Here is an 18,991-nt window from a genome sequence, read left to right on the forward strand (position 1 = left end):
TGCCGCAAATAGAAAGGCTGAGCCGACTCCTTTAAGAAGCTGACTCACGTGGATGCTGTGTTGTGTGCTCTCAGCTGGGAGAGGGGTGGATCCTCAGTCTAACCACATTGGCCACTTAGAGAGAGGGGACAGGGCTAACCTCTTTGATTGGCTGTACGAGTCCGAGTCGTTGGACCAGGGGCGGGGCGATCTGCAGTGACCCAGCCCTCGATCTGCGGCTTCTGGGAGGGGTGGGCCATCAAGTGAAGAGGAGCAGGAGTGGGGGAGGGTGAGTTGGTGAAGGGGCGGGGCCCAGCGGAAGGGGCTGGGTACCAGGGGGAGGGGCGGGGCCTAGAAATGAAGGGCGTTCTGGGCCAACCGGGAGAGCCAGCCGCAGGGGGGGCGGAGTTACACCGGGTGATTGACGCTGAGGCCCAACCAGGGAGAGGCGGGGCCAAGGCCTGCCTAAACCTGGAGACTCGGTTGGCTGAGGGGCTTCGTCCCAGCTGAAGAGCGAAGAGCCGCTGGCAGCGCGGATCTCACCGCCGCTCAGGGTGAGTGCTTCGGAGGGGACTGAGCTTGGGGCCTGAAGAGTCCCTCCAAGCCTGGAGGCTTTGAAACCCTCGGAGAACGGCCCTGGGGCGGGGGCCGAGGCAGGAAGTGCCTCTTTCTCGCCGTACTCGTCCCGGGGTCCCGGTGCTGCCACCCCCGACCCCTCAAGGAGGGCCTCGGCGATGGGCTGCGGGGCGGGGCGGGCCGGACCGTTCCTCTTTGTGAGGCCCAGGCGCCTCCGCCTCCATCGGCCCGCCCCCGCCGCGCAGCTGGGCGACTGGCTAGACTATATCAGCTGCGACCCCTCCGCGCGCCCGCATCCCCGTTCGCCCTGGCCGTGGGAGCCTAACGCCGCGCCCTCCACGAGTCCGCCTCAGAGGCCCCCACGCACCACCAGACTCCCCGCGCCCTCCAAGGATGGTGTGTCCCGCTACTACACCCCCACTCCGCCCGCCACCGCCTCGGCCGCCCCGCCCCCACGGGCCGCCGTGCCCGCCGCAGCGTCGGGGGCGCGCCCGGGCTCCGTGCCGGGGTCGGCCCTGTGGGCCTGCGCTCCCGGCCGCCTCCCACCCCGCCCGACGTGGAGGCTGAGCTCAGCGCTGAGTTGTCCCGACCATGGTGACGCCGCGGAGCGTCCTGGCCCGGGAAGCGCCCTTCGCTCGGCCCGTGGGGCTTTGCCCACGTCGGGCGGGGTTGGCGCCTGTTTTGTGCCCCGCGGCGTGAGCGCCCGCCTCCCCTACCCCCCTGTCCTGCAGATCCCTGGGCGTGGGGTGACTGCTGGGCAGCCTGCCGGTGCTGCAGGCCCCGGGAGCCCGCGCCCGCCCAGCTGTTCGGCCTGTGTTTGTTGTGCCGGAGGAGGCCCCGGTGCCTCCGCGCTCGCCGCCCTGCGCCTCCGGATTGGTTGGCGGTATCACGTGGCCGCGATCAGCTGGGCCGGCTGGCGGTGGGGGCCCGACAGGTCTTCACCTGCAGTCGGCGGAGCCCACCCGGAGTAGTGTCTCGGGGTCAGCAGCCTTCCTGCCTCTCCCTGGTGGGAAGATAGGCGTCATTCTGCACCCCCCTTTTTCTTCACCCCTGCGCGGGTAGGTAGTATTAACACCAGCGGGAGTGGGAAACTAAAATTCTACAAAGATCTATTTAATCCTGACACCTACTAATCCTTTCAAGGAGAGTCAGGGAAGGTATACTGCTCATTTATTTTTAAACTTTTTCTGTTTACAAAGCCCCATTGGTAATTCGAGGATTTTTATTTCAGGTCTCTTTGATAGATGGAAAACCTGAAGTAACCTCGGGTTAACCTTGTGTTTTGGAAAAGTTAATAGACTTACTGGTGAAGTAACTGGGGTAATGGATATATGCATTTGCATAGCAACATATAAAGGGTTGCAGCTGCATTCCAACAAAGAGGAAGCAAAAGGCATGCAGTATTTCCAGGATACATACTTGTACCAGATGTGAAATGCTTTGGTGGATTTTTTTCCTGAAAGTTTATTGCATAGTTGTACTGGATTAGGTAAGAAGGAAATTACAAAGAATTTGGTCTTGACACAAGCCTGCAATTTACCAAAAAGTCAGACAAATGAAATTGAGTAACGATACAGAGTTAAATATTAGTAAAGTGTGAAATGGGTATAATATGAGAGTTCAAAATGGAGCTGTGAGAAATGAGAAAGAGGAAATAAGGAAGTAAAGCAGCATTCTGAAATAGATTGGTGTTGATGATTAGACCTAGAAAATGAAGAGGCTTTGAGTTGCAACTGGGCAGATGCTCTTGGAGTGAAAACAGACCTGGAGCATTTATAGCTAGCATCAAAGCAGAACTATGAAATTTGGCACACAAAATATTTTCCATATATCCCTGTTACCTTTCTGGGTATGTAAGCTTTGGGCTACTAGGAATACTAGGTAGAATGTACACTCTTTTGAAAGAACTATCTTTTTTTTAAACACCTCATTACATCAAATACAGACTTAAAAGATTTTTATCTCTGTAACCATCTTATCCTTAGGAAAGGAATAAGATGAAATCTCAAATTATTTATACAAGGAAATTAAGTAAATTGGGATTAATATTAACTTTTCCCTGCAAAGTTCAGCCTGGTGCAGTGGCATAATCCTGTAGTCCCAGCCACTTGATAGACTGAGGCAAGGGGGTCACTTAAGCCTACAGGTTTCAAAACAGATTGGGCAACATAGTGAGACTCTTTTCTGTCCCCTATTTAAGTAGAAGGAAGAAAGAAGCAGGTTTAGTAACAGTAAAAAGTAAAAGGAAATAAGGCCAAAAATTCTGTTAAAAAAAAAAATTAAGCTTGATTCTACCCTCCAAAAAACAGTCTGTGAAATATGAAGATAGGTCTGAATATATTCATAAGATGTTTGTGGCCATAAAATATTTTTAGGTTTTATAGTTAATAGCTATGTAAATCCATATTAATTTCCCTGATAATCCTGTGTGTAATGTAGGAAATAAACCTTGATATGAATGTGCTATATTTGACACCTGAATCAGGAAACCAGACAGTTAAATTATACTCCGGTCCAGCCAATTAGAAGCTTTTTGTATTGCATCTCAACAAATGAGAGATCATGAATTTGCCTTGCCAGGAGGTTTTGGGGGAGATTACCGACTCAGATTGTTTGCTGACTCATGACTTGCTGAGTTATATGACTGGTCTTATTTTCTAAAGATGATTAAGCAGTCAGTATTTTAGAAATATAGTAAACTTGGAAATTGCTTAACAAAACAATCGCTTCCCCCCAATAAAAAGCAATTTTAGGAGGGAAGAACAAAAACATGCTTAGTAATTACTGTCAAATGAAGACCTGGTCCCACAAGCAGGACATCATTTGACACAGCAAAGTAAACTGATCCAGTATTTGCAAGAGGATAACACGGCTTTTTTGTGTCACTGAAATCTTGTCTTGATAAATATTTTGTACAAAAACTAGAAAACTGATTTTATGGTTTTAAACTATTTTCACATATAACTTTTCAATAGAATTTAATTACAAGTCAGTATGAAAATGGTGGAATTGCAGTAGGATTAAGTGTTTACTATAGTAATTAACCCGGACTGTTAGAAGTTCTTTGGGTTTTATTCCTTGTTTTAAAGAGGAGACTGAAACTAGATATAAAACACACTTCCTTATGATTCCATTTTATCAGAATAATTGCAAAAGAGGAATGAAAGATCATATTTCTTTAACCCTTTCTGTACTAGGCTCCTTCTTCTGAGGTTCCCTGCTACAGAGTATTCTAGTTGCCTTTGTCTCTCCTGATACCTTAGAAAATCCCCTCTGGCCTGTCCAATAGTGATGTTTGGTGGAGTGTGTATTCCTTGGAAATGTCCCAGGGGTTAATTCCTTTACTAAGGAAAGGTCTGTGAACTGGGTGTTTTTCCATTAGAAAGTCCTATGAGTTGCAAATAGATACCTATTGTTCTCCCTGATATTTTTAGAGCTGGGAAATAGTGTCCTCTTTGGCGAATTCCACTTGCCAGTGTTGAAATGAAACTGGATTATTAATTATAGGGAGAGCTGTTACCTATTTTAAGACTTAGAATTGTGACACTAAGAATTTGAGATGCTTCAGAATGTTTCTAGCTTTCCTCCTGCTGGTAATTTCTATTATCATTGCTGTAATTAATAGAAGGTGAAGCTACTTAATTATTACTGTTTCATATTTTTTATAAGCCTTGCTTTCCTCATCTGTGATAGTGGGAAGTTGGAATGGGATATGTTGTAGAAGGTGATCCAGTTTTACTGACCTTTATTTAGCATTCACTGTGTGCCAGTCACTGTTCTTATGATATGGTATTTCTATTTAATTCAGTCACTCAAAGATGGATATTGTTATCTTTATTTTATAGATGAGGTAGCAGAGGGTAATTTTCCCAGGATTGACAAACTATTAAGGAGAGCTGAGATGAACCCAGGGAGTCTGATTTCAGAGTTCAAGTACCTACCTAGGCTATAATAAGTCCCTGGGGGTAGAAAGAGAAGTAGCAACAGCTGGGTATACATTATTTATTTGTGTAATCTTTATGTAGTTGATCTGCAACTAGCTGAACTGGTTATAAAAATTAAGGATTTTAGCTAGAAGTCCAGGAAGAAAAGAGGAGTGGGATTAAAATGATCTTGTCAGATTTTCCTGTTGATCTTTAAAACCCGACTGCTAGCCAAGTTTCCGATTTTCTGAGAAAAGACTGCTGCCTCAAATGAAAAGCTTTTTCACTATCAGTATATTTTTAAGCAGGGCAAACTTGTTTCTCTAAGGAGTGAGCTAGTGAATATTTTGAATTTTCAAATCTGCAAGTTTATGTAGCAGCTACTCAGACTGTCATTGTAGTGAAAAGGTAGCCAAGTATAAACAAGTGGGTGTTGCTATTCCAAAAAAGTTTAATTATGACTACTGATGTTTTCTTTTGTTTTTGATACCAGGGATTGAACCCAAAGGCACTTTACCACTGAACCACATCCCCAAACGTGTTTTTTTTTGTTTTTTTTTTAGGCAGAGTCTTGCTAAGTTGCTGAGGCTGGTTTAGAACTTGTGATCCTCCTGCCCCAGCCTCTTACAGGTGTCCACCACCATGCTCAGCTAATATTCGAATTTCAGATAATGTTCATGTGTCACAAAATACTCTCAATGTTTCTTTTTCACCCATTTAATTTTTAGTCTGTGGGCTGTTAATGGGTTTGTCCCACAAGCCTTAGTTTACTGACCCCTGCTTTTAAAGAATACTTAGCAATGAGCCAGACTAAAAATAAGACATTATGCTTCATTTGCTAGTGTAGATAGAAAAGATGCCATGGATTTTTTTTTTTTTTTTTTTTAGAAAATTGCTTTATTGATCTGGAAACAGATTAGGAAATTATGTAATCCATCATATTCAATTTTTAAAGTAATGCATTTCCAGAGGCTTTGCTTTTCATGGATTCCTAAAAGATATAAATCTTTTTTTCTCTCCTTCAGATTCTGTAATTTTAAAAAAATTATCTTTTTAATATTTTTAGTTGTAATTGGACACAATACCTTTATTTGTTTATTTATTTTTATGTGGTGCTGAGAATCAAACCCAGCACCTCGAACGTGCTAGGTGAGCGCTCTGCCACTGAGCCACAACCCAAGTATTTTAAAAGGCAGAGATCCTAAAATGTGATTGTTTCACCAGGATCTTCTGATATAATAAATTGGAAGTTCATTATCGAAATCTGGTCTATGAATTTCATTTATATTTTCATCCTGGCCACTGGTTCAGGTAATTTTAGACTAATAAGAAGCCTCCAGTTAAACATTAAGTTTGGAACTTTTCTTATTTCAGCCATTTTAGGATTTTTATAACCAGGAACTTTGAAAAATGAGTACCAAAGAGACCTTACCTAAATTATCTGGGAAAGGTTTCCATAAACCTGGAAGTTCAACACTGATAGGTAGCAGAGTGTGCACTTGTATTACTGTGAGACCCCGTAAGGTGCTTCAGATTCAACAGAGGACATTGGTCATCTGGTTTGTGCTGAAGAGGAAACCCATGAGCACTTTACCACTGAGCCACATCCCCAGCCCTTTTTAGTTTTTGAGGCAGGGTATTGCTAAGTTACTGAGGCTGGCCCCAACTTGTGATCCTCCTGCTTCAGCCTCCTGAGTTACTGGGATTATAGGTGCACTACTGTGCTTAGCAGCAGGCACTTTTTGATATGTTTTAGAACTGTGGCTGAAGAGATTTGAGATTCCACTAAGTTAAGGCAAGTGATTAGCATACCTGGGAAATATTTTAGATGTAAAAATAATCACAGGAAGCAGGTCAGTGGTTGCTAGTGTGGGGGTGGTGGTGTCAGGAATTAGCTATAGACTGGTTTGTAGGAATTTTATGGGGATGATGGAAATATTTGAAGGGCAGTTTGTGGTGTTGTCACACAACTTTATAAATTTACTAAAGATCATTAAATTGTATGCTTATAGTAAGATTTTTTTGGATATAATATTTCTTGATACAGGAGTTTGGGGTTTTGTGTGTGTGTGTGTGCGCGCGCACGCCTGTGCTTTTTTGTGGGGCTAGTGATCAAACCCAGGGCCTCTTGCATGTTAGGCAGATAATCTGTTGCTGAGCTACATCCCCAGCCCAATATCCTATCCCATCAGAAAAAGTTTCAAAGTTTATGGGGAGTGATCTCTGAGCTTTGAGAAAAGGGTGACTGAAGCACATGCCTCTGACTTTATTCGGTAGCACTAGTTCAGCATGAATGTAGTAGCATCTGTGAATGTATGTTAAACACTTGACCTTGAAATTTTATCTAGATAGGATCAGAGTTTAAATGAAGACAGTTATGTGGGGAAAGGAGGAAATCCAAAAGTGTTTTCAGAAGTAATGTCAATTTTGGGTTTTTTCCTTTATCTGTAAAAGTAGGGAAATAAGTATCAACTTTAAGAAATGTCAGAATTAATTGTGGCTTGTAACATACCAAGTGCCATGCCCTGTACAGTGGAGATATCAAATAATTGATTAGATTTATAGCAGAGTTCAGTATATCATCCAGGCCCAGAAAAGCCTGATTCAAGTGTTGAATGTTAACTTTTTAATGACCCTACTCCTTAGTCTGTTCAGGCTGCTGTAACCAAATACCACAAACTAGGTGACTTACCCAATAACGAAATTTCTTACAGTTCTGGAGCCTGGGAAGTGGAAGTCCAGGATCAAGGGACCAGCAGATTTGGTGTCTGGTGGGGGCCTGTTGCCTAGTTGATTTCTGGTAACTTGTAGCCAAGTCCTCACATAGTGGGAAGGGACAAGGCAGTTTTCCTGGACCTCTTTATAAGGCTGCTAACACCATTCACAAGGGTTCTGCCTTCATGACCTAAACATCCTCAAATTCCATCACATTGGTGCTTAGATTTCAACATACAGATTTTACAGGGAACAAACATTCAGATATAGCAGTGGAATTCTAATTGATGTCAGCTTCTTGAGAGTTTGATTAATGAGTCATTACTGGTTGATTTGTAACCCGGCAAGGCTAAGGCCTACCACCTGGAACCTAGTGACCATGCAGAGACTCTTCTACTTCCTAAAGACCTTTGGTGCAAGGCATGTTTTTCTTGCTTCTGGATTCCATGGCATTCTAGCTTTTTTTTTTTTTTTTTGTTGAGGGGGCAAATAAAAATTACATTTTACAGTTTTAAATACATATATAGTATTCTATAAATGGCAAGCAACCACAACTAGGAATAGTGTAACATAAGGTTCTGCCCAGATATTTTTGGTCTTGGTAATGAATCATATATAATTGAATTCAGTAAAAATAGACTAAAGCAGAGAAAACAAGGCATGTTAAGTCTATTTATCCCCAGTACCAGCTGGTCACAGCTGTATTATTTTGAGCCAAAGATAGAATGGTGTAGGTAGAAGGTATAGAGAGAATTCTTTTGAAGTTCAAGACATTTATTTTCCCACAAAAATCTTATCTCCCATAGTCAGTCCAGAAAGTTATAGTTAGTACTGTATTATGGTTGAGATAAGTTACAATATGAATATGTTATTAAAAGTGTGAAGGAAAATTAGCTTTAAAAATCTCAAGTTCCAGAAACTGGAGGCTAAGTGACTGCACAAATACTGTAGAATGTAAGAACTATACTATCACAGTTGAGCCTCAAAACCTTGCTTTTGATTCCTTTCTTTTAATGATCAGTTAAGAAACATGACCAAAGTCAGCTCACAGGTTTGTTGAATGCTCCTTTTATATTGAGAGTCAAAAATCAAATGTTGGTACAAGGACGAAAAAGGTGAACTGTGTAAAGCAGAATGGAGAATGAGCAGCAGGGGATAACTGAAGGGGCAGTGTTGCTCTAGTATAGTCGGGGATGCTAGAGGAGATAACTGTGTGGACACCCTATGTTGCTAGATCTCTCCATGGTTGAAAAGAACCGGAAGTACAGGCTCTTTTCCTAAATCTTAAATATCAGGACACCATTTTTTTTAATGAAGAATAAAAACTGGAGTGGCCCAAATAAAATATGTCTATTTTGTTCACTGCTGGATTCCTGGGCTACTGAATGAGTTCATCCTACAGGGCTCTGACTTAACAAATATTATGTTCTTAAGTATCCTGAAAAAGTAATGCTAGAATCTTGAAAGGCTATAAAGATAGGCAATGAGTATTATTACTTTTTGTTGCTCCTTTTGCAGAAGTGTAATCAGAAAATTATATACACCTTAAATCTATGTGTGTGTGTGTGTGTGTGTTGAACCCATGATGCTTAACCATTGAACCATATCCCCTTTTTATATTTTATTTAGAGACCGGTCTTGCTGAGTTGCTTAGGGCCTCGCTAAGTTGCTGAGGCTGGCTTTGAACTCAAGATCCTCCTGCCTCAGTCTCCTGAGCTGCTGTGATTACAGGCGTGTACCACCATGCCCGGCTTAAATTTGTTTTTGTGACTCTTGTTATTATACTGATTTTACTTTGACTAGCTGGGTTTTTTTTTTTAATGTTCCAAGCTTGGAGTAATTATATTCACTATTTTTATTCCTTATTAAATTTTCATATCCTAGTGATTAAGGAAAGTGATAATGTTGTTTATAACAGTGACACTTCTGATGACAGGACTGCCTGGTGGTTCAGAAATTTATAGATTCTAAGAAGGAATGAAATTTGCTTTTTTAATTTATAATGATGTTCCCAAAACTTAAGATGACAGTGGTTTCTTAAAAATCCAGAAAGTCTATTTTTTTTCCCCACCATAGGGGCAGCTGTATCAGCTCTGCGTGTCCTTTTAAAGATGTATATTATTAAATATTTAAAACTCAGAATTAACTCCCTTAACTTTTGAAATATTGATGTTTGATTTTCCTAGTTTCAAAGGTTTGTTTCAAGTTTTATCTGTTGAGAGTTTCAGCACTTTGGGGATGTATTGAATATGTAAGATTTCTTAAGGATAAGCAAGTTATATAATAATAAGAAAGAAAGCATCTCTTAGCATCTCTTATCTCCTTTTACCTTTTCTGTTCAGGCGTGACCTCAACCATTGTGGGTACCCATTTTGCGGGGAGGCCCAGGAGAGCAGTGGAAAAAGAGGTTTGTCTTTGAGTAGGGCAGGGCACTCCAGCTGATTTTTTTTTTTAACAATTGTGTCACCTTTGGCCAGTTAATAACCTTTTTAGACTTGCTGTGGCTAATCTGTGAAGTGGGGGTGGTAACAGCCTGCCAAAGTTGTAACAATTTTGAAATAAGTACTTAGTGCAGTGTTCCTAGACTTGGGACAGAGACCTAACTAAAGTTAGTGCCATTGCTCCTATATAGTTACAGATGTACCCAGTGATCACAGATCCACTCACCTTATGCTCTCAAACTGGACTCCCCTTCTTCTTTTTAAATTGCCCTTTTTCCTGCTCTTCCCCAGTCATCCCACACATACTCCACAGGTCTTTTCTCCGATTGCACATGTTTAGAATGTATCCTCAACACCTTTGCTGAACTTTTTTTTCATCTCTGTCAGTGCTTTGTAAGCATTCATTTTCTGAAATTCCCACTTAGTTCTTTTTTTTCCCTTACACCAGCCATTCCTTGGCCTTGCCTAAACAAGTGTATTTCCAAAGCCCTCTGCTTTGGAAATGTTCTAAGCTTGGAATATGCCTGTTTATTTGTTCAGTGTGTGAACTTTGGATCCTTTTGTTCGGGGTCAGCTATTTTACACAGCAAGCGCAGAAATTACATGAATATAAATGATTCTCTGTGATACCCCCAAATAGTAACGTGTTTTACTATAATACATTTCTCATTCTTTTCCATTTGTTCCTAGGTTTTTTAGAACTTCAGCTATCAAAATGGGCAGAATTTTCCTTGATCATATTGGTGGTACCCGTCTGTTTTCTTGTGCAAACTGTGACACAATCCTGACTAACCGCTCAGAACTCATCTCCACTCGGTTCACAGGTGCCACTGGTAGAGCATTTCTTTTTAACAAGGTTGGTGAAAAATGTTTCATTCCTAAATGGACCCAGTGCACATATCTGACAGCAATACCAGAATACCCACTCAGAGCTTAGAGATACCAGGAAGATACAGAATGAGAGCCGCAATCTATAGAAATTATTGCTTATTGATTTGTCTCTGATGGGACCTCTGGGAGATATTACTAGAAGATTTTAAACCTTGAAAGTTTAAAGAATGTATTATAAGAAGGATAGTCTTCATTTCTTCAGAAAGTCTCCAATATAAGAATTTGTTAGTGACTTCTGCATAGACTGTGGAAGGAGGAGCCAAAATGCCTACTTTCATCCCCCATCTATCACTGATGTGTCCATGCCATGCTAAACTGTTGTAGCTTGGCAGTAAGAGGATCATCTAACCAGCTCCTCTTGCTCCAACTCATGCTCACCAGTCCTCCTGAGTATGATTTGGTTTGTTACATGGGCCTGTGAACATTAAAGGCTTTTTCTGATTTGCAAATATTTGTCCAATCTGCCTACTTCTGAGATTACTGATTTGATCAGTTAATGTTAACATAGTACAGCACAGGTGTTGACATACTGTGGCAGGCAAGTTTGCCTGTTTCCTGAATTTTAATGGAATACAACATTGCCCCATTGTTTGTTTGTTTGTTTAAATATGTCTATTGCTGTTTTAATGCTATAATACCAGAGTTAAATAGTTTATTATATGTTCCTTTACAAAAAAGTGAAGTGTAAAAGTATTATTGGGTCTGCAGAATCATCTATCTTAGAACTCCATTGTGTTCATTGTCTTTGAACTCCCTTGAAAACTGAATTGCAGTTTATGATTTTATAGTAGGCTTGGTCTGTCCTAGCCCATTTGTATATAAAATATATTTTCAGAAACACATTTGACAAACTTTGATGGCATGTTCTTGGTGAAATAGTTTCTTTTACATTGATTATCTTAATTTGCACTCATTGAATAGTGATTGGTAACAATTAGATCCAAACCTGTATTTCATGGCTCTAATTCCAAGACTCTTACTTCACTATGACACAGAAATAATATAACTAACATATATAAAGAGCATGACTTGGGCTAGTGTAGTAATGCATGATTGCATTAGATGTTCAGTATACTGCAGTTTTCATAAATTCACTTATCTCAGCAACTTCTAAAACTAGAGAAGTTGTAGGTTTGACTAAAATAACAACTTCTGTTTTCTGAAATTGTTGTTATTGCACCAATCATAATATATGGCATGCTTATTTGGCAAATAACTTTACATGCCTTTGCAATTTTGTTTTCACATGTTTCTTAGGTAGTTAACCTACAGTACAGTGAAGTTCAAGATCGGGTCATGCTCACTGGCCGCCACATGGTTCGAGATGTGAGCTGCAAAAACTGCAATAGCAAACTAGGATGGATCTATGAGTTTGCTACTGAAGACAGCCAGCGTTATAAGGAAGGCCGTGTGATCCTGGAACGTGCTCTAGTTCGAGAAAGTGAGGGCTTTGAGGAGCACGTACCATCTGATAACTCTTGAAGAAAAAGAGATAAATCCATCTTTTCCCAGGTCTCCTTCACTGAAAACAAAAATCTACTTACATACACTGTCACCTTAGCATCAGAGTCGGATTCATGAACTGCGGAACAAGAGGTTGTGAGAATCTAAGATGGAACCTTTCTTTTCTTTCTTTTTCTTTTTTTAATTTTGTATTTTCCATCCAACAGCAGTGTGTAGAGAGAATATTATGCAGTTGCTGTTAATTTTTTTTCCCTATGTTTACATCTTGAGGCAGAAGAGTCTCTGCAGCTAAATGGTAGGCTATGTGAGGAAAAAAATCTGGGCTATTAGAGTGAAAAAGTGTGTTTTATGTAAATTTTGAATGGCGAATATGTCAAGAGCATGGTTTTTAAACTTATTTGGGCTTCATTTTAAAACTTTTTTTTTTAAAACCCAGTTATTTCACTTGATTTGCTAGCTTCAGAGAAGAGATCCGAATCTGTGCCCAGCGCTAAAGGCTCAGTGTTAGCATGGCTTGTGCTGGCCCGTGTGCCATATTCTTGTTGGAGATGAACCGTAGCACCAGAGCCCATTCTTCCTTGTCAGTCTCGACCCAAAGATGTCACCATTCCTAGTTACTTGTCACCACATAACTGGTGTTGATTGGAACCTTTTTCTGAAATGGGGCAGAACTGCTTGGTTGTCTTTTTCCATGTAACTTAAGCATAGTAATATAAATAAAGTAATAGTTGGATGTTTTTGGTCCTGTGTTGCTTTTAAAAACCTTACAAAAGAAGAGAGTGTTTGATAAGTAATTTCATAGTGGTTAAGTGTTTCATTTCTTAAGTTAAATGGACTACTTATAAGATATTTGTGTAAATGAAAGCATACTGTTTTAAACCCACAGTATTGCATTTAGAAAACAGTTGAACAGAATGTCAATGTGCATCCATACAGAAAGCATTTAATCTGCATCTGTTTTAAAAGGAGGGGGAAATGAAGCAGCTTATCTAAAAATACTGCTTTACAAAGCTTTACAGTATTTTTCAGCCGTTCCCTCTTCAGCTGTGCATTGATTTCAACAAGTCTGTAGAGCCTGCTAGTTTCATCAAAGGACTAGATCTCACAGTGGCATTATTTTTTCAGATCTTCCCTTAGAAGTTTGGCTATTGAAATCAAAACTGCCCTTGAATAGAAAGGGATCAGATTTGACTCAGGGTGCTCTTTTAGCCCAAAATTTATGACATTACTAAGTACTGAAATGTGTTTCTTTATCCAAACTACTTCTAGAAAGTCTAATTCCTTTGTTAGAATAAATGACATTAAAATTGGCTAATTATTTAAATGAATGAATGGATGGATGTTTGCATGTTCAATTTCTAGGCCTTTGGAAAGGAAATTTACCTCAGTCAAATTAGCAAAATCTTTTTGTCATTGAGAGAAGTGACTTCTAAGTACAGTTAAGTTCCTCTTACTTGCCTTTGGGCTCTTGGTTAGAGGCATAGGTATCTGATTAAGTAGGTATAGTTATAATGTTGCATTTGAAATAAGTGGTCACACATTCATTCTCTATCTTCAACATGATTAAGTCTTCAAGCATTAAGAAATAGCATTTCTTCTCATTGGTTTCCATCCTGGCCTTTGATGATATGCAGATTCCTAGTAGCATGCCTTACCTACAGCACTATGTGCTTTTGCTGTCAAAATAAAGTATATTTTGTCTTGCATTGGTGCAATACTGCTACTTATTTTCCACTTATCCTGTCTACTGATCAACTTGACTTTTGTCTCTGAACACATACTTTATGCTTTTGAGTAGCTATCATTCGTTTGACAGTGTGACACTGTTAGTTAATTCTTTTTAATGTATACCTGAAGACATTGAATTTGCTAGTTTGTAACTTCTTTGAGATAATTCTTCCTTAGACACTAACTAAACTATGATTTAATTTATAGGAAAAAATTAATTTGTTAGTATGTAAGTCTAAATAAATGTCATATGCTAGGTTTTTAGGTGACTGGAAGTAATGAGCCTTCCTTTTATAAAACTTTATTTGCAAGAAATAGAAGATCCAATCGGATTGGAGGGCTTATAGGGAAGCAAATGTTCACTTAAGGTGAGAATACTGATTCTCACCTGCTTAAAAGACAGTTACTTAAGATGGATAAATACAAGAATTAGGAAAACTGGTTTTAAGGAGTACAAAAGAGCATCTCATTTTAAAATAACATTAGGTATAAAATCTAAAGACCTATCTTCAGTGTTGACTAACTTACTGGCTTTGTGACTTGGGGAAGTCAACTTCTGAACCTTAGTTCTCCCAAGTAATGAACATGGAAGTAAGCCCTGTTATTTTTGTTGGAACCAAGTGAAATATGTCCAAAAACTCAGTATGATGCAAACTATCTGGTCTTGGTAATCCTGAACAACTCTTCACAGTTTAATTTTGTTCTAAGTCAATGAGTGACCAGGACACTTTCTGGATTTGACAAGTACTGCTAAACCTTTCAGCAAATTGGTACATGAGGTCAGGCAGTTTGGCATGTTGCCATCTTGACCTTTGCCTATGAGGCTATAACCCGTATTTTACGTTGCTTTCAAAATCTAGCTCCTATATTTCTACCATGGATACCATGGAACCATAGAAAGAAATAGTGAAAGGTACATCGAACACGACCTCAGTGGTAAAATAAATAAGCTACCATCTTTTCTCTGACAAGGTAACTCTAAGAAGCCTACAAGATTTTCAGTGCTAACTACTGACCAGGGTTGCTTTTTAAACCTAGTGTTCTTTATCCTGTTTGTCTCAGTCAACTCTTTCACACTATCACCATAATTAGTCTAATTTTTAAAAGTCTCAAGATTCTGAGAGAGATGGTTTATATACATCATCTCATTTTAATCCTCTTCTGATTTGTCCTAAAAATAGCAAAGTTATCTCATCCCTGATTTAAAACAAAATGTAAAGGCAAATTTCATTTAGTAATCAACAACAACAAAAATTTTCTCTGTCCAGAGAAAATTTAAAAGGCAAACTTTGAAAAAGGTATCTGTGTCCCTGGATACTGACCTGAGTTTTCAGGGACCAATGCAGTTTGAAAAATCCCACAGGTGTGCCCCTGATCTAGGAGTTTGTTTCAACCCTTCTCCAGAATTTCACTTCTCTGCCACCAACTGTTGAGCCACCATGGCATAAGCTGTCAGCCTCTGGCCACACCTTCTCATCTGACTCACTACCTGTAGCCCCGCCATTACTAAGAACTTGAAAATTCCTTGAGTTTTCTCTCCAGCTAAGCCATCTCTCTTTCCCCAGGTTCTGAGCCAATTGGAAGTAAGGCATTTCTGAAACCTGCTAGTCACTATGCCCAAAGGAATGAAAGCATTCTCATTCCGTTTTTGAATGAATCTCAGGACCTGTATCAGACTCCTTAGGACAACAATAGACAGCTGTCTTCAAAGATTGAGAGGAGGGTATTTTTAAGATGAATAATAAGTGTTCAAGTCCTGCTAAAGTTTACACTGAAGAAAAATGATTTTCAATAATACAAAATCAGCCGGAGCCCATGCTACCTCCACAGGAGCACCAGCCTGACCTGACCAGTCTGAAAAAAGAATAACATGGGGCAAGTCTGCTCTTGTTCCTGTTGGTCCACTATCAGGCTGAAGGAAGGGATTATCTTAGACTAATGGTGAGGAGTCCCCCCTCGGGGTGAAGTGAAATACAGGATCAAATGTTTGTAAACTGTCAAGTGCTATACAAATCCTAGAACTATTGCCACTTTTTATGCTATTCAAGTTTTGTTCTGTTTTTAGCCATGTTTGTTTTAGTAGCCAAAGATTTAGCTTATACAACTTAAAAAATTCTTTTGTCAAAAACAATTTTTAAATATTAGATTTTGTTTGTTTTGATAACAGTCACTTGAGGTCACAAAATTGAACATCACTGTGTGACTTTGAAGTTAATCTCTTAAAACCACATTTCCTCAACTTTAAAATAAGGAAAATGATTCCTAGAGAACATGAATAAAGATCTGAAATACGTTTTTATAGCCTAAAAGAGGTTTGGCAAGTTACTTAACCAGTAGTCTAAGCTCTAGTTGCTATTGAAGTATTTACTTGTTAAAGTTACCCACTCAGCAGTATTTGAGTCTTTTCCAGTAGGTGTGCTAATTTCAACACCTAGCACCCTCTGCCCAGCAGCCTGATAAAGAATTAGGAAGCCCAGTAAAACATGAGCTTCCTGCTCTGCTGCAGGAAGTCAGTGGCCTTCAGTGTAGGGGGGGCGTATGCTCATGAAACAGAATAAAAGGTCTTTGTTATTCCATCAGTTGATTAATTTCTGAGTTAGAAAACAGGAAACTTTCCAGATTAAATGAAAATAAATTGTCTTCCCAAATGCAAGGGATTCAGAAATTAGATTAGCCATACATTCTAAAACAAGTTTCATGTGTCTCCCAGAAGCAAATATAAATAGCATTTTCAAGGCACACGAAAGGAACATTGACTATCCTCTGACAGATCAAAGCAGAGGACTTCATGACTGTGGGCAGGAGCCCAGGCCCGGCGCCTTCGCACAGCAGACGTCCCAAGGAACGGACTCTTTAAGTTGGATGTGGGAGATGAAAGGTGAAGGTCAAAATGGGGTACGGAGGAAGAGCATGAGAAGATGATTACTTCTAGATAGGGAAGAGAGGTGGGAGGGAAAGGGACGGAGAAAGGGAATTGCATGGAAGATGGAAGGAGACCTCATCGTTATACAAAATACATGTATGAAGATGTGAGAAAAGAAAAAAAGAATTGTGTCACCTTAGATTGGGTAGAGAGAAGTGATGGGAGGGGAGGGGAGGGGAAGGGGGCGGGAAAGGAAGGACAGTAGAATGAAACAGACATTATTGCTGTGTGTATACGTGACTGCATGACCAATGTGATTCTGCCACCTGTACACTCAGAATAAGAAATTATATCCCATCTGATTCAAATGTTTGATATGTCAAGGTCATTGTACTGTCATGTTGTAACTAATTAAAACAAATAAAAAATTAAAAAAGAAAGGTGAAGGTGAATAGTAAATTTATAGCAGTTCAGATTTAGACATTGTCTGATTCCCAATCTCAAACTCCAGGGCCACCAGCTTCCAGGAAGTGGCCTGTAGCAAAGCAGCAGTGACAACTGAGGGAACAGGAGAGCACAAATCAGTGAAGGACCGTCACATTCAATCGAAAAACCAAAAAATCTGAACAATTCTTCATACCTTACAGACTCCAGTTTACAATCCCTCCTCTGGTCTAACCTCTCATTTGAAATATTTGAAAACTAATGATCGAAGAGGGGATGTGACAGTTCTTGTGAGCCACAGAAACTATTCAGGGTGAGGTGTTCAGCACAACAAAGAGCAAGAGTGCTAAAGGGCCACTTAGTGACCATTTCAATATGATCTGTGAAGCACACTGGATGGGAGGATGGCCCTGACAGCAACGAGCCCTGCTGAATCCCAGCTCTAATGCTTGCTGACTGTGCACTTGGGCGGGCTTCTAAATCTTTCTGTGCCTCATCTCTAAAAATGGGGATAATAATAGTCCCAACTTGGTAGGCTGGTTGTGAGGATTAGATGAGGTAGTGGGTGTGAAGTGCTTAGAACAGTGACTGGCCCCATAAGTTTGCTCATTTTTATTTACAGATGAGGCTGTGCCTTAAAGGTCAAGGTCACAACGTTACTAGAGGTCCAGTGTGTGTGCCTGCTGTTGTGAACTCCTTTCAGACATCCAGATTTGAAAGCTTGACCTAAGCCCTACAGACTTTAAAAGGCAAACAAAATGGATGACTGCCGAGAGGCCAGGGCCAGGTGCCTACCAGGTTTTTCCAGTTCTCAGGAGGAGTGTAGGCTTCTCAAAAAGTTAGTGCAAGGAGGAGGGAGCACTTCACTTTGGCATAAGAACCACCTGAAAAGTGTGTTGAAATAGATTGCTGGCTGCACTCTGTGTGATTCAGCTGGCCTGGTCTAGGGGCCAGACTTGGAGATGCACTGACATACTCCCCCACCCCCCGCACCCCCAATTCTCAATCCTTTGGCTTTGGTATTATCTATCTCCATTTATTTTCTGTGTGTGGAGAAAACCCAAGACCAGAAAATGTGACAGGCTTATCCAATATCATACCACTTAGAAGGAATAAGTGGGTTTTTAAATCAAATTGGTCTCATTGTGAAGCCTGTGTTTTTTCTACCTCACCATGAGGCATGGACATTTGTTCTCTGCCAGAGGAACAAAGATGGTTAGTGTGTTAGCCTTTCTGTTGCTGTGACAAAATACCAAAGATAAACAACATAAAAGGAAGAAATATTTATTTTGGCTCATAATTTCAGAGGCTTCAGTCCATGATCTCCTGGCCATACCACTTTGGGCCTGTGGTGAGGCAAAACATCATGGCAGGGGGCACATTTGGTGAAAGAGACTGCCCACCTATGGTGGTCAGAAAGAAGAGAAAGAGGGCCCTGGTCTCAATTTCCCCTTCAAGGATGCACCCCAATGACCTAATCTGACTACAAGGCCCTGCCTGCAGAAAGCTCCATCACTTCCTGGTAGCCTTCCACACGTGGCCTTTGGGGACATTTAAGAGTGGAACCATAACAGCATCTTTGTAATGGGCAGGTGTGTGCAGGTGGAGGGGATAAGAGAGGAGACTTCCCCAGAGAAGGTTGTCTACCAGCTTGCCAGCTGTTCTATCTCTGTACACACCACTCCCAAGTCTGACCTGTCATATCCATGACATGGCCTTCTCCAGCACCTGCCTCCCACCTGCTGCCCCAAAGCTTTAGCCTCACTTTCCTTGCCCATCCTAGGAAGTGACACTCTATCCCCAACTTGCTCTGATGCATTGTTTCCCCTCTGACGAGAATGTCCATCTCCTTCTTTGCCTGGAATTGTGCCACTTGCCCTTGAAGCCTCAGCTGCTCTGCTCACCTATCCTTCATGCCCTCAATGTGGGTGGCATTCTCCTTCTGTCCCTTCCCAAGAATACCCTGA

The 18,991-nt window shown here is 40.8% G+C and overlaps 1 protein-coding gene across 6 annotated transcripts; it reads left to right on the forward strand.

The window, feature by feature from the left end:
- Window positions 1–418: 418 nt before the first annotated feature.
- Ypel5 (yippee like 5) lies at window positions 419–12,722 on the forward strand. 6 transcript variants are annotated; one of them, XM_077791894.1, is made up of 5 exons: window positions 419–533; window positions 8,823–8,924; window positions 9,536–9,600; window positions 10,325–10,490; window positions 11,783–12,722. In XM_077791894.1, the coding sequence occupies exons 4-5, from the start codon at window positions 10,350–10,352 to the stop codon at window positions 12,005–12,007; spliced, it is 366 nt and encodes a 121-aa protein (XP_077648020.1). In that variant the 5' UTR covers window positions 419–533; window positions 8,823–8,924; window positions 9,536–9,600; window positions 10,325–10,349; the 3' UTR covers window positions 12,008–12,722. The 6 variants fall into 6 exon arrangements, with proteins under 6 accessions (XP_077648020.1, XP_026250029.1, XP_026249884.1 ...); XM_077791893.1 differs by lacking the exon at window positions 419–533 and adding an exon at window positions 1,536–1,613; XM_026394244.2 differs by lacking the exon at window positions 8,823–8,924.
- Window positions 12,723–18,991: the final 6,269 nt, after the last annotated feature.

Source organism: Urocitellus parryii, chromosome 12 (genome assembly GCF_045843805.1).
Source record: "Urocitellus parryii isolate mUroPar1 chromosome 12, mUroPar1.hap1, whole genome shotgun sequence".
In the NCBI taxonomy this organism is placed as follows: domain Eukaryota; kingdom Metazoa; phylum Chordata; class Mammalia; order Rodentia; family Sciuridae; genus Urocitellus; species Urocitellus parryii.

Bases quoted from the DNA above. Each gene is read 5' to 3' on its own strand.
- Ypel5 (XM_077791894.1), top strand. From the start codon at position 10,350: ATGGGCAGAATTTTCCTTGATCATATTGGTGGTACCCGTCTGTTTTCT. The intron at 10,491-11,782 runs GTTGGTGAAAAA...CATGTTTCTTAG, and splicing joins GAGCATTTCTTTTTAACAAG to GTAGTTAACCTACAGTACAG.